Genomic DNA, 15,470 nt, shown 5'->3' with positions numbered 1-15,470 from the left:
GCAAGTCTCAACTCGCATGTTTTATTTAAATGAAAATAAGATTCCATATTATATTTAAAAATGCATTTTATTTTTTCTTTAAAAGAAATAAAAGCAGAGACAAATGGATGGGGGAGGGGGGGGGCTGTATAGAAAACCTCTGTCGTTCTATGTACAATTCAAAATTATATCCATACAAAACATGCCACATACAATAAAAATTATTCATATTCCCTTAAAGTAGCTCAGCTGTACAGATGTAAAACATTTTTAAAAAGTTAGGTAAAAAAAGTTCAACTTTTAGCAAGCTCTTTATTTAATTTAAGATATGCAGAACTTAAATTAGATATTCAAACATGATAGAAGGTAGGAAGAAGTTACTTAGGCTAAAATCCAGTGAGCGGCAAAATGTCTAATGGTCTTCCCTTCAAATAAACAGGACAAGAAAAATAGCACTGACTCATACTTTCCCAATATCTACCACTTTTAGAGAAGTACTATTGAGTGCAATTTATTCTCAGGTAAGTACTGGGTTAACTTTGAATATTTAGTCATAACATACATCAGACCGAGTAGCCTGTTTTCACAAGGTTTACCAACACATTCACTTCTATAGGGAAGATGAAACACCAATCATATTTAACTAATATCCTAGCCAGGGAGAAGTTAAAGATTTTCCGTATACTAATGATCAAATTGTGACCAATCAAGGGCGAGAGGTTTTGGTAAAATTGACTAGTAGCATAAATTAAAAGTAAATTAACAGTTTGACATAAATACACAAATGCTATGCACCCTTCAAGTGATTCATTGTTGTAATAATCTTGACAACTTTCCATTATGCATCTACAACATTCTTTCACTCTTGGCTTCTCATCCAAGTAAAGACCTGACATCTTCACATACCTATTTTAACAAACTGTCTTTGAAAGCTTATAGCAAAAAATGCTAATAGAAAAACAGGTAAATGCAAAAACACTCCATTTTACATATATTTATATATATATACACACACACACACACACACACAGCATAATCTTTGATAAAATGATATCCAGTGGTTGATTTCTTTCATCAATTTTATTTCTCTACAATTTTAGATTTTTATTGATTAAAAAGGGGTTGGATAAAGAGTTTGTTGCCCCCCTATAGAATATATATACAGTTTGTACACTTTTGCATTTTTCTTACGTGAGGTTTTAGGTCAGGGTAGAGGGGACATCACCATGGAGACTTCAGAACTCTCCCCTTAGATCTACTTTGTTATTCATTTCATTTAAAAAAGAAAAATGCCCTTTTTTTTGTTTGTTTTTGACAAGTCTTCCCCTGCCCTTGATTAGACTCCAGTATAGAAAAGACCGTACTACCACTAGAAAACCACAACACAGGGATCTTTAGAAACACACCTAGCTGTGGTGTGGTTAGACAGGCAGGGCCAGGCAGAGAGACTCACTACAGTAAAAAAGTTTACAACAGTCCACTAACATGATATAGAGAGGAAGATGCTAGATTCATGGTTGACGTCATTCGCGAAAATAAAATATAAAAAATGCAGATGGGATTTCAAGGACTAAAAGGTGGAACACAAACGGGATAGTAGTCTTGCATTATTACCCGCAAGCTTTCTGCTTAACGTGTGACCAGAAGGAATAAAGCAGCAAGCGTACGTTACACTTCTCGCACTCATTAGTTTAACTTGATCGTCTTGCCAAAGACGACTTACTAAATTAGCGCAGTGATCCTGCTTCGCTTTACGCGTTGACGCACCAATCCCTCGCTCAGTCCCCCAGAACGCAAGGTTAGATGTTACTGCGCATTCAGTCAACTAAAAAGCATATCTAAATGTGTTATATGCAGAGAAGGGCAACATGAAATCCAGGATGATCAGGAGTCATCTCGTGATACCTGTTAAGCTTGTGATTGATCTTAATGGGATATCTTTAAAAAAAATGATCATATAATTTATTCCGTCTGTATAGATAATTAATGAGGAGTAATATTGTTGGCTCATTATTGTAAAATCAGCATAGAATAGAGCAAACCGGCTGCTAGTTAAGTTTCCCTGCTTGTCCGAGAAGGCTATATTATTAGCCTAATGAAAACATTCCCACCGACCCCTTTCTTCCCCCTTTTCCACAGTAGCAGTTTTTACACAAAGTAAGCAGTCACTCCCACTAGATCAATGAGGTAGACTGGGGGTCCAACTAACCCACCTTTTTATAAACTCCTTTAGTCAGTCAGGCCAATGAAACCTTTATGTCTGGTGCCTCTAGAGGTCAACTTTTATTGTATCAGACATCTTTCTACTCCCGTCTCCATCAGCGATACATAGTTCTTCTATACAAACTCAGAGCCACTGTCTTCAGGATTGTCTAGCTAGCCAATAATATCCACGTTGGGGAGTCAATCCCCACCAATGACAACGGGAGAGTGTCTTTTCCTTAAGGGTTAGGTTAGGAAGAGGGGGAGTGCAGGGGGAGAAGAATAGGATAGGTAAGACCCTAAAAAAAAAATGCATTCGTTTGTTCTTAGTACTTAAAATGGCTTCTTTCTTCAAAGCTCTAGGTGAGATCTGTCCTAAGAGAGTATTGATATCACATAGAATCAGAACATTTGGTAGGTTTAGAAGATTGTATTCCAGCCATAGTTGTTGAAGGGGGGAGCGGTAGGTAGGTAGAGGAAAGAGTTGCTTTTGGCAGAGGACACAGTTCATCCACAAAGAGATTGTCCCACCATTCGGCTGGATGTCAATAGAGGTGGGTTTGTTTGCGTTTAGAATCAGTAATGCTCTTCAAACCTTTGGCTACAGGTGTGAATGCAAACGTCTTCGTCTTATTGATTTGGAGGTTAGATTTCCCTCCTCGTTCGTCAGCTTATGAACTGGGTAAGTAGTTCTAAAGACTATAGGCTTTGGCGCAGCAGGAGTGTTCTGTTCTGGCACCCAGGAGAAAGAAGGGACTCCCCCCTCTCTCTCCTCTCTGTTTTTCCCTGTTCGTTTAGTTCATCCACTTTCGGCAATTCCAGGCTCCGCAGTGGCAAGGGATCTTGTGCTGATCGTCCTCAAAGTCAAACTGATAGTCGTACGTCAGCTAGGAGAAGAGACAGAAGGTCAACAACAACACTGTGCTGTAATATCACTATTACATCAACAGTAGTCACACTGCTTTACTGTAACACAACCAAGACCCCCAAAGAGACAGTTTAGGGCATTTAAATTGGTGAAGGAAGCTGTATATTGACCAGGGTTCTCTGTGGTCTCACCTCTTCTCCCTTGGGGATCCGGCGACTGGAGATAATGATGATCTTGTCCTCTTTGTCAAACGTCACCACCTCGGCAACACAGTTGGGGGCACAGGAGTGGTTGACATAGCTGAAGAGGAAAACAGGAGGGTGAGACCGGGACAAACACAATAGGGGGAAAAAAGAGAAAGTAAGTACACGTCCAACACCTACCGAGCTGGGCCGCCAGTCAGAGTGGCATCGATCACATGCTCGTTGTTGGTGCGGAACATGTAGATCCCACGGTTCTAGAAGAAAACAAGCAGGAAGAGAGGTCATTCTAAAACACTCCAATCCACTGACACTGACTATGAACAAATATTACAACCTATATCGGTCTTTTCACCCTTTGGTTAAGTTTTTGTGTAAAATCAACAATTCAAATCACAGTTATGCCTGGAGGGGAACTAAACAGACAAAAGACTTACTACTCGAGCCACCCACCTGTTCCTCGTAGATCTTCTCGCGGCGGTTGGCCACCTCGTTGCGGATGATGGTTCCTATATACTCGATGACCATGGTGTGTTTGTCCAGGTCCTTGGCAGCGTATAGCCCCAGGCCCTGGATCTGAGACCGGGCCAGGTAGACGTTGTTCTTCCACTCGGTCTTCAGGCGCCGGTACTGGGAGGACTTGGAGTGGACAAACTGCTTGCTGTAGGGGGTGTTGATCTCGCCGGTGAAGGTGCTCTGGTAGGCCTTGGACATGGACGTACTGTTCAGGGTGTGAGGCCTAAGAGAGAGAGACACAGAACTAGATCAGAGTCAGTCTGCACAGTCATCATGTCATTCAGTTTAGAAATGTTTCAGTATCACTCCTCATTAGAACATTCGATGAAACACTTTTTTAAACTTCTTTTTTTAGGACATTTAGGTCAACAGTGAGGGAGAGCGCCCTCATTATTGTGTTTAATGCAGTGAACACACTTTTTGACCAATCAGAATGGGCCCGAACTAACAACTTTATAAACTACTAACAGACCACACAGCAAGTTTCTCTACACCACTTATCTATTTCAAATGGGTTGCTGGTGTCTGAGTAAAATAAATATTTTAGGATGTATATTTTTTGGTGGTGGATAAAAACTACTCCAGTCTGAACTTACACTACTGAAGCCAGATAGAACGTGTATAGAAATGATAATGAACATTTTGGAATAATTGAAATAAACAATTTCTTCAATTATCTAGAATTTTCTATATAGAGCTATTAGCAGCAGATTTGGTTGATGTTGTGGTCTCAAACCAGTCAGCTAACTAAAATGTGTCATCAGGAATACAGGCTAAATGGATTATTGTCAATGGAAAAGGTGGGAATGTTGTTCTCTTGTCACATAAATTGCTACATTTACTATCAATACAGCATTCAAAGAAGTTGCTGCTTCCCAATGGGCCATTTTGGCCCCAAAAAATTGAAATGCAATTATTGAGTTGCGACTGAGACAATCTGGTCTTATTTGGGTCCCAAGTGCAATACCAGTTGACAACCACTGCGTATCGATATCTAGATCACCTATATCTTCTATACTAGTATACTATTTATTACTATTTTCTATAACTATAAATCTATTTGGAAGACTATACTGCAGTCTTACCTCTTGCCGTGTGTGAGGATCTTGATCAGACTAAAGTTAATCGCTACAGCATATCATATCTATGTCATCTACATGGAGGACTATACTGCAGTCTTACCTCTTGCAGTGTGTGAGGACCTTGGGCTCGGAGCGGGCGCAGCCGGTGGGGTTGATCATGAGCGGCAGCTCCATCAGAGGGTGGCGACCGTATCGGAACACATAGTCCTGGCAGCTCTCCACTCCAGGCAACTAATAACGTAACACAAAGGATGTTAGTGAAGTCAAGGATGAAAAAGCATGATCCAAACCTCCAATGGCACCCTATTCCCTCTGCGGTGCACTCCTTTTAACCAGAGCTGTAGTGCAAAGTAGGGCACCGAATGGGCAATAGTGTGTGCTATTGGAGACACAGGACTTGGTGTCATGGAAGCAATGAGAGCAGAGGAGGGAAAAGCCAAATGGTGATTCTGATTTCGGGAAAGGACTTCTTACCGACTCAGTGATGCGCAGAACGGCGTGGACCGTGAGGCCGTACATGTCCTCTCCCTTCACATGGTCAGTGAAAAGCTTCAGCATGGCAGACTCTTCTCTCAGCTTAGCTACAGACTTAACCACTCTGTCCCAGATACCTAGAGGGAAGGCAGAACAACACAGGACATGGTCACAGACCAGAGTCAATTCCATTTTAATTACGGACATGGTTGTGTTGCAATGGTGCAATGATGCAATTACCCCAAAAAAATGGCAACTCAATTCCAAATCAATGGCAATTTAGACAAATTAACCCAAACTGTGGTCAGTTCTGTGATTGGACATTTCAACAGAGGCAGTCTGAACAGGCTCTGGGTGTGGGGACAGAGAACGTACCTTCTGGGCTGGTGTCGCGGTAGTGCAGGTCCTCCTGTCCATGCTCCAGCACCCGTACCTCGAACAGCGGCCTTCCCTCCGTCTCGCTGATACGACAACGATACCGACACCGGCGGTTAGGCACCCGCGTGCTCCAGTAGATCCTGGTAGCCTCGTAGCCCACGGGGAAGATTGCGGTCGGGGAATGGAAGGCTTGCATCTGAGATGGCAGCAGCTGGCCCACGGCGTGGAAGATGAGGCCGCCTACGCGGAACAGGTGGATGCGGTCGCCGCGTTGTAAGATGCTGGCGATCTGCTTGACCTCGTCTCTCTCGATGTAGACCCGGCGGAACACGGAGAAGCCCGTCAGCTCCTCCTCGCTGGGCCCTTTCAGTTTGTGTTGGGTGCACAGCATGGTCTTGTCCCTGAAGAACATGCAGCGGGCCTGGATGCCGCAGGCGAAGTGGTAGACGTTGGGGCAGCGTAGGCGGTTGCAGCTGTTGGTGGCGCCCGTCTTCTGGCAGCAGGCACAGCGGGTGCGGAGCCCGCGCCTCAACGCCATTTCAACGTTCATCAGCGCGCCTCCCTGCGTCTCGTACACCTCCGTGCTCCACAGGGCGCAGTTGAGATGAACCCACAGGTCCACGTCGATGTTGAGGAGCCTGGCGGGGCCATCCGTGGCGCCGTCGCCCTCCTCGTGGCAGAAGCAGCACTTGCGTTTGTCCCGGGGCAGCTTGTCAGGTCTCAGGGTGATGCGGAGACGCTCCATGAGCTCGGAGACCCCGCGGCTGCTCTCCTTCTTGGAACCTCCTTTACGGATGGTGATGACGATCTGGAGACGTTTCCAGCGGAGGCCCTTCCACTTCTTCACCTTGGGCCGGACCACCATCTCCTCAGGGTCGGGGGAGAGGGGCCTGCTGCGGTGCTTCACCTTGGGGGAGGTGGGGGTGTCCTGGGGATGGGGGGCTGGCTGGTCAGCCGTCGTGGCATCATAGTCCGCCTGAGCAGCAGGAGCCTCAGCAGAGTCAAGAACAGGAGCCTTAGTGTCAGCACCAGGGTCAGAGTTGGGGACAAGGACAGGGTCAGGAGGGGGAAGGATGGCCTCCTCAGCCTCAGGCTCCGTTTTGATCTGAACAGTGGCAGGCTCCGTTTTGACCTGAACGGTGGTCTGAGCAGGGCTGGAGGGAACTTGAAAGGGAAAGGCTAGCTGAGAGGGAAAGGCTAGCTGAGAGGGAAAGGCTAGCTGAGAGGGAAAGGCTAGCTGAGAGGGAGAGGCTGGCTGGGAGGGGGAAGCTGGCTGTGTGGGAGGCTCAGGTTCACTAGGAGGAGCAGGAGGAGGAGAGGGAGAGGAGGGCGGGGAATCCTGGACAGGGATGACGGGGAGATGACGGACATCCAGGTCAGACACGTTGGTGGTGTAACAGTGCTGAACCGGTTTGTCCTCCTGTTCGGGGAACTCCTGAGAGAGAAATGAACATGTTGAAGAATCTCCTGACATTTGACAAAAAAGGCCATATGCAAAGGTCTGTAGCTGACCTGACTAATGTATATGATTTATATAGCTCCATTTCCAGACACTCAAAGCAATCTGTGTGTGTAAATTAAGTATGTCTATGGTGTACACTATATGTAGGCACCTGATTTGAGCCATAAGGGAGATTAGGCATCTACCACCATCAGATTACAAGGGGACGGCCATGATCTATGACATAGCCAATGGATATATAGCACAACTTTGGATTTCCGTATCGGTGAATCGTTACACCCCTAATAAATATATAGGGTTGTATCATAGGGAGACTGTACAGCAGGCCTCCAAACAAACATTTTACCCTGGTGGCACTTGTGCAATAAAGTCCAGCCCATGATTTGATCGCACACCAATTTTTTTCCCCCACGGGCGTCACCTTTTTTGTGTGTGTAATGAGCTCAATAAAGTCATTCACAGTGCTTTATTAGGAGCTGCATGTAGTACACTACTGATATTGCATTCAGTAAATACGTTGTTTCCTTTAACATGTCCCAAGCAAGAAAGCATGATTCACCATATTTTGATGTTCAACCTAATCCATTGATTGCCATACATTTTGGGTTTGCCAGTCTGGAGCAATGCTGTTCAGGGATGTTTTGGCTGAGGAACAGGCCTGTCTATTGGAGGAATATCAGAAAAGGAACTTTCTGATTAATAAGGGATATTCACATCCCTGAAAGAGCGAGAATGTGGCCTACCTGTTTGATGAGTGAGAGGATGTCCACCTGTTTCTTCAGAGTACAGCCTGGCAGAGAAACATCAAACTGTCTGAGCCACTCTGCATCCTGGCTGGCTGAACTACCATCTATACCACCAGCCTTCACACACAGAGCACCTGAAGGGAGAGTTTCCTAATTAGATGATTGGTTTCTTCAATATATCTGACCATTTTCTTTCCTGTTTCACCAATTATTATTATTATTTTTTTTCTAAGAATTTAAGATGGGGGGGGGGGGTTCAACCTAGAGAAACGTTAAGCTTAGGCATAAATCTAGGATCAACTTATCCTCTTCCCTAAATCTTAAGTTTCTGGTTAAATCACTATTTAGTAGGTAGCTACATTCTATTTGGGACTTGACTGTGAGGAGAAATGTAATAGAAATCACCTGGCGATCCAGTACCTGGTTGTTCGGGGCTTTTCCCTGGTCCTGAGGCTCCTGCTCTGCTCGGGCTGGGAGAGAAAGCCACCTCATAGGAACCAGGCATCCGCATGTGGAGGAGCTGAGCCACAGCCACCATTACATGGTTCAGATTCTGGAGAAGTACCAACCCACCCATCCATCAAGATCATAACTAGCCAAATTGTTGTCGTTTTCTTCCCACAACAAACAGTTCATGGTTTAGTTCAGATAGGAGGAGGTATCCTGGTCCCATATCGGTTTCAACCCATATCTGTATAGACAGCACAAACTGATCTGGGACCAGGCTAGATAGGAGATGAGTTGAAGTGAAAATGATAGGGGGTCAGAAAAGGGGTGTAGAGGGACGGAAGAGGATTAAGCTCAGTAACCTTGGCTGCTGCGGAGGTCAGTGTGAAGGTCACAGCCACCTCGTTGCTCTTGGCTTTGTCCCAGGGGTTGGTTGTAGACGCCAACTTGTCGGCCGCTGCTTCAAACGGCTTGTTTTCTGGGAACACTGGACAAGGGGAAGAAAAAATATACATGACGTGGACTGGCAAGTCCAATTATTTGGACCTGCTTGCATTTTGAAATATTTTAGCAATTTAGCAATGCTCTTAAGACACTCAAGAGCCACTTACAATAAGTACATTGTCAATAAGTGGCCTATATTATTTATGACATCAGAAGCTTGTGTAGTGGACATACCTGGGATGGCAGTGCAGGTGATGAGTGGTATGATAGGGGATATGGTTCTCTCCATCTCCTCCTCTTTGGGTTCTCGGAGGCTAGGGAAGCGTGGCACCTCGTCGCCTAGGTCACTCTCAGGAGAGGACGCTGGGACGATACTGTCTGGAGCGTCACTGTCCTCGTCACTCTCCATCCTGAAAGATATAAGTAAAGGTAACGTTCGCAATCAACTACTCATTATTATCGGAGTAGTTCTTTCAGTATAGAGAGCAAAACATATGCTCTCCATCCTGGAAAACACGGTCGGTCAAGGCCACACTGTGTATGGGACGGGCGGATACTATACACGCCAGAGGCAGCTACTCCGGAGAGAAAGAGAATGGTTCTCCTCAAACTATTGAGGAAAAGCTCAAAACAGTAACAACAATGTGATCCCAACGGGGGAAGAGAGGAAAAAAGTAGCCACCTACAAGCGCTAGTCAGACAAATGTAAATGCCATCATCCCATTTGGCAGTGCCTGTCTTTACTGCATCAAATCAATGTAAAGAAGCTAGCTAAGATAGCCAGACGTTCGCTAGCTAGGCTAGTCGAGGCTATTTTGCTGCGCTCCCCATCCTCGTCCACAACAACGTCATTAAGTCAAAAGTTGATTTTTATTAAATGAAGGATTTCAAACCATGGTATATCCTTGTGTGTAGCAACGTCACAGATCATTTTATTTAACTGAGACAACGGCCTGTTTTAACAATGAAAAGGCTATGAATTTCTTTCAACAAATGAAATGAATGCTCACGCAAGTATTTCGAATGCGAACGTCCTTTTGACTGACTGTGCCCATCCCTAACATAGGATTAGGAAAGGTGACATATCATACCACCAGGGCCTAAAATGAACACCCCGCCACCCGCCAGATGTGGGTCAATTTTGGCATTGGCGGGTAAAGGGGTCAGGGCTCTCCAAGGTGTCAGCATTTCACTTGCATTTGTTAATACAAATAGGTCAAGTATGACCACATAAAAAGCTAAATTAAGTGCTGCATTGGCTGTTTCTTGTTTGATAGCTGGCAAATTCATCACATTAAAGTCAAAGACCTACGAATCCTATAGCCTGTCCCACCTCGCGCTGCAACACTGTTTGGCTGGCATAAAAGTTGGTCTAATTTACTTGAAACAAAAGTCTACTAAAGTGCGACTTTGTCGTTGGGTTTCGGTTCACAAGCTAGGTTGTTTTATCAATGTTTGTGTTTCAACTGTCAGGGAAGAGAAGATGACAGGGCTACTAGTCAGACTCAATCTCATAGGCACAAACATGACAGCCACATTACCACGGTAACCTCCCGCCCTTAAAAAGGACAGGTGAACATTTATTTAGGCCCTGCATATCATACCGGATGTCCTCGTTCTGGTTGTGAGGAGGGGTGGGGAGCGCTGCAAGGATATCCATACTCTTCACCTCTTCAGTGACAGAATCTGCAGACACATTGTAGCGAGAGATGCCATTAACAGACTGTTCAGCTGCTCATCAAATCTGATTGCACTGTACAAAACTCTTACATTCAAGCCGGATAGGAACAAAGACCATGAAATTACTAAGGGGTTTTGGATGACAAAACATACAGGCTTGGAAGTGAGACGAAGTGAGTCTTTATTTAAAAGAACGACCTTAACACAAAATAGCTTTATTTCCATTTATTTTTTATAAAAACTTTGTCTTACCCATAGTGTCCTCTGTGGTCTCGGTCTCCTTCTGTACCTCAGTCAGCTCCTCCACAGCAGTCGTCCCATTGAGCATCTTGTGCTGTACCGAGGGGGGTGGTGTGGGGGGCAGGGAGGACGGGGGTGTTGGTGGTGGATTACTGAGGTTACTCTAAGGATACAGGGTGCCGTGGTTAAACAGTGGGATAATTGAGAACAATAAAAGTGATTGTTGTTATAGAATAACGATAATAATTTAAACTTCTATAGCACTTTTCATAACAGAAAGAAAGCGCTTCAAAAGCTACAAATATGAACATCTTGTTAAAACTACTGGGAGGGTGAATACACATAAATAAAAGACGAGAACATAGAGACACTGTTACTCCTGCATCGAGAACAATATGCAGCTGGAAATCTGGACCACCACAGTAAGTCTGTACACAAGACAGTTACCTTGGTGAGAAGCTGAGAGTAGTAGTCCGGGATGTTGTCCAGTACTGCATTTCCAAAGGAGCCCTTGAGCTGGGCCTTGCCGTCGGCTGGGCTGCTGCCGAAGGGGGCGAACAGGTCCAGACTGGCAGTGATGGAGGGCTCCATCAGGGGAAGGAGAGAAAGGCCCTGGATGAAAATAATGAGAACATTGACATTTTTGTCACAAAAAAAACAAAACAAAGACAAATTAGCTATTACTGTAAAAAGTGGCATCCTACCAAATATGCACTGCATTTGTGAAAGCGTTTATATGATAAAAAAAAAAAAATGTAAATCAAAGTTAGCAAATAATACAGCATAGACTAAAATCAACACCCTTTCGTTCAATTAAAATGTCCCACTACGTTTCGGTGAGAAAAGGTCCGGTATTCATTCACCAAGCCTTGGAGGTCATCTCTTACCTGTTTCAGTTGTTTCATCAGGGCTTCAGTGCTCTTCCCAACCTCCTCTTTCTTCTTCTTACGGGACTGGGGCGCTCGTTCTCCAGGCTTGTTGGTGCGCTTTACCTTGGCAACAGGAGCCCTCTTTGTGATGGACTGCAGATCCTGTGATGAGGACCAACAAAAGCAATGAAGCAAGGAATTGCACCATCGCCCCCATTTGAGAGGACTAGTACCATGAAAATATGACAATCTAAGTATATTTCTATGACTAGTACCTACTTACTACCTTGCAAAAATGAGAACAGTCATAACGGATAGGATATATCTGACTCACCTCCATGTTGCGTGGAGTCCCCTGTAGTTTCTGCTCCAGCATGGCCAGCTTGCTGTTGATGTGTCCGTTGATCTCGTTGTGGATGCCGTCAGATGGCCTCTGAGCTGCCAGCTGCAGGTTCTTGGTCCTCAGGAGCTTCTGCAGCAACTGTTGTCCTGTCTCAGTCCTGGGGGCTTGAGCTCCGGGGTCCCCACCTGGTCCAGGACCAGTGTTACCAAACCCTCCAACCGGCTCCCCAGTCACCTCCCTCTTGATGGCCCCGGAGTGAGGACCACCACCACCTTCTCCATCACAAGTCACCTCTCTGGGCTCCTGTTTGATGTTCTGTAGGGTCATTTTACACAGAGCACCCTCTCTGGAGCCTGGTGGAGATTGAGGACCACCCTGGCTCTCTGAGTCCTGTTGTGGATGCTGCTGGCCCTGCTGTCCACTCTCACCCTTCTGAGGCGAAGGCCCATTCGGAGGGACTTGGCCATGGGTTGGGTCGCCACTTCCCGCCTTAAGCCCAGGGTAGTCCAGGGGACTCTTGGATGCTCCAGGTGACCTGAGAGGAGACGCCTTGATCTGACTGTAAGGACTACCTTTCCCAGCTGCCCCGTCAGTTACAGACGGAGAGGCAACGTGGGTGGAGTGCGGCGTTCCTGGGGTAGCTGGGCTCATGCCTGCTTCCTGTTTCTGCACTGAGGATCCTCCAGGGGAGCCTGCGTGGGAGGGAGATCCCTGGAAGCGTTGTTGAGCCATGTGGATCTGTGGTTGTTGCTGTTGTTGCATGACTTGGTTGGGTTGACGCATTCCCATCGCCTGTGCCATGGAGTGGCGCTGTGGGTCACCAGGGGAGTTGGCCAACGGTTGGCGGGGAGACATGGGCCTTATGAGGCGGCCCTGGGGGGGCCCACCACGTATCTGCCCCATGGGGGAGCGAGCCATGGGTACCTGGCCTCTCATCATCTGGTGTTGCTGGGCCTGTTGTTGCTGTATCATCATCTGCTGCTGTTGGACACTCAGTGCATACTGAGGCGAGGCTCCTGGCTGCTGCTGTTGGACTACAGGTCCTGTGATCCCTTGCTGCTGCATCTGAGGAGTCACCACGCCCGGTGGTTGGCCGGGGCCCATCATTCCTGGTTGTAGCGGGGAGCCCACTCCCCCTGGTTTCCCAAGAGCTCCTCCATAGTGCATCTGCTGCTGCTGAGCTTCCAGACCGCCAGGCATCCTCTGGACCTGTCCCACCTGCTGCCCCGGTCCTAGTGGCCCCTGGGGCCTCATCTGGCCTGGCTGTCCTTGACCCACCTGGAGCCTCAGCATCTGGCCCTGTTGTTGTTGCTGCTGCTGCTGCTGTTGGAGCTGGCGCTGTTGGATCATGGCCTGGATGTGCTGTATCTGCTGGTTGGGGGTGAGGTGTCGGAGCTGGGGGTTCTGGGCTATGATAGTCTGGATGTTGACTGGGGTGCGTATCTGACCAGGTGGACCCCCAGGCCTCTGGCCAGGCATCATGCCCTGCTGCTGGGCTCTAAGCATGCCCATCATGGCCTGCTGCTTCTGCTGCTGGGCCATGAGGGCCTGTTGCTGGGGACTAGGGTGGCCTGGCATACCAGGGACGGGCTGAGGCTGACCAGGGTGGTTCTGTTGACCCATCACATTTTGCATCTGGCCCATATTGTCATGTTGTCTAATGGGGTCTTGGGCTTGCTGCATAAGATTCTGTTGTTGTTGTTGTTGCTGCTGTTGTTGTTGTTGTTGTTGTTGCTGTTGTTGTTGCTGCTGCTGTTGTTGTGCCATGTAACACATCTGCTGTCCTTCTTGCTTGACGGTAACCAAACCAGACTTTGAGGGATCAGCATTGAGGGAACTCTGTCGCTGTAGAGAGAGTTGCTGTTGAAGCTGCTGTTGCTGCTGTGATTGCTGCTGTTGTACTTGGGGGTGCATGCCAGCCTGTTGGTAACCTGCTTGCTGTTGATGTCCAGCTTGAGCATTTTGAAGAGGTTGTTGTGGTGCCTGTTGCTGCTGCTGGGCCATGTATTGCTGCTGTTGTTGTTGTCCCACTACCGCCTGTTGCTCTCCAGAAGCCCCTGCTTGGGTCATCTGGCCAGGGGTTAAAGGTCCAGGTCCACCCTGCTGTGGAGATGTCCTGGAGCTAGGACTAAGGATTCCACTCTCCCCCTGCTGTAGCCCCTCAGTTGGTTGCGGGGTGACCCGTGTGCTCCCCCCTGCTGAAGCGGGAGAAGATCCCATCTGACCTGGGGTAGCAGGTTGAGAGAGTCCTCCCTGGGAGTCGTGAGACTGGTTGGGTTGGCTGATGAAGCCCTGTGGTGGTGGTTGCCTGAGCTGTTGTTGTGCCACTTGCTGCTGCTGTAGCTTCTGTTGCGCCAACATGCGCTGGGCCAGGATTTGTTGTTGTTGAGGTGTGAGCTGGGCCTGGCCGGGTCCTCTGAGTCCATGGTGCTGAGGGGGTCCCACAACTCCCTGCTGGCCCATTAGGACCTGAGGCCTCTGTTGCTGCTGTATGCCTGGTTGAGCAACCATCATGCCTGGAGGCTGGTTCATAGGTTGCCCTCCCATCAGGGTCTGAGCTGGCTGGGCCACAGCCTGCCCTGGTACCATACCCTGGGGCACCATGGCCTGGTTGGGCATAATTCCCTGTTGGAGGTTTGGTTGTTGTTGACTAATCAGAGAGTTACCCATGACGCTTGGCTGTGGCAACATACCTGGTTGGACACCTGGATGTGGCAACATACCTGGTTGGACACCTGGATGTGGCAACATACCTGGTTGGACACCTGGATGTGGCATGGGCTGCTGGCCTTGCATCATCGCCTGTTGTTGCTGCTGCTGCTGTTGTAGTTTCTGGATCATCTGCATCCTGTGTTGTCTCTCCTGGAGAAGTCTTTGGTCTGCCCCTTGGACTCCTCCTGGACCCTGGGGGAAGAATCCTGCAGGAGGACCACCAGGAGGACCAGGGGATCTGACTCCCAGAGCTCCAGGGTGCTGGCCTCCTCCTAGGAAAGACTGCCCCTGTGGGGGAATTCTGACGGGTATACCTCCTTGCTGACCCATCATCATCTGCCCGGGCATCTTGGAGAGCAAGTGGGTCCCCTGGGTGGAGGGCCCTGGGGCCAGGAGACTAGAGCCCTGCTGGTGCTGCTGCTGCTTGCTCCTGTACTCTGCAATCAGGTTGGTGTGTTCCTTCTGCTGCTTTCGCACCTGAAACGCAACAAGAGATGTGTTAACAGGAGCCAATATTAAAGTAACTGTCCCGTGTTTCCAGATTTCTATCAAATATGACTTAGAATTAGAAATATGGGTGAAATAGTTTTCCTTCCAAAAATGGATAATTATGTTAATGGAAAATATCACAATTCTGCAAATTCATATTTATTATCTACAGCACCATCCCAACCCAACCTCAACATATGTGAAAACAGTGCAAATTGAAAAATGTTGACGTTTCCCTTTAAAAAGCAGCTTTTCTGTGTAGGAAAGGCATGGGCGTACCAACAACAGCATGTGTGAGTGTATACTGGTCACTAAAAATATGTATATGAGTAGACCGCT

The 15,470-nt window shown here is 47.3% G+C and overlaps 1 protein-coding gene across 4 annotated transcripts in view; it reads right to left on the bottom strand.

Moving 5' to 3' along the window:
- Window positions 1-48: 48 nt before the first annotated feature.
- The window catches only part of kmt2d (lysine (K)-specific methyltransferase 2D), a 42,335-nt gene continuing 26,913 nt past the window's right edge, over window positions 49-15,470 (bottom strand). For 2 of the 4 annotated variants that reach the window (XM_046366088.1, XM_046366090.1), the window contains exons 35-50: window positions 11,922-15,119; window positions 11,606-11,749; window positions 11,166-11,330; window positions 10,731-10,881; window positions 10,403-10,484; window positions 9,033-9,208; window positions 8,717-8,841; window positions 8,313-8,460; window positions 7,905-8,041; window positions 5,697-7,134; window positions 5,322-5,458; window positions 4,948-5,078; window positions 3,703-4,009; window positions 3,433-3,506; window positions 3,241-3,349; window positions 49-3,068 (exon numbers count right to left, since the gene is read on the bottom strand). In XM_046366088.1, the coding sequence (XP_046222044.1) occupies window positions 2,976-3,068; window positions 3,241-3,349; window positions 3,433-3,506; window positions 3,703-4,009; window positions 4,948-5,078; window positions 5,322-5,458; window positions 5,697-7,134; window positions 7,905-8,041; window positions 8,313-8,460; window positions 8,717-8,841; window positions 9,033-9,208; window positions 10,403-10,484; window positions 10,731-10,881; window positions 11,166-11,330; window positions 11,606-11,749; window positions 11,922-15,119 (6,615 nt within the window). In that variant the 3' untranslated portion in view covers window positions 49-2,975. The remainder of the gene's footprint in view (window positions 3,069-3,240; window positions 3,350-3,432; window positions 3,507-3,702; window positions 4,010-4,947; window positions 5,079-5,321; window positions 5,459-5,696; window positions 7,135-7,904; window positions 8,042-8,312; window positions 8,461-8,716; window positions 8,842-9,032; window positions 9,209-10,402; window positions 10,485-10,730; window positions 10,882-11,165; window positions 11,331-11,605; window positions 11,750-11,921; window positions 15,120-15,470) is intronic. The other 2 variants (XM_046366092.1, XM_046366091.1) reach the window with 2 other exon arrangements.

Source organism: Oncorhynchus gorbuscha, linkage group LG10, assembly GCF_021184085.1.
Source record: "Oncorhynchus gorbuscha isolate QuinsamMale2020 ecotype Even-year linkage group LG10, OgorEven_v1.0, whole genome shotgun sequence".
NCBI classification, from domain to species: Eukaryota; Metazoa; Chordata; class Actinopteri; order Salmoniformes; family Salmonidae; genus Oncorhynchus; species Oncorhynchus gorbuscha.
The sequence above is the reverse complement of the archived record's forward strand: the minus strand, read 5'-3'. Positions and strand labels throughout refer to the sequence as shown.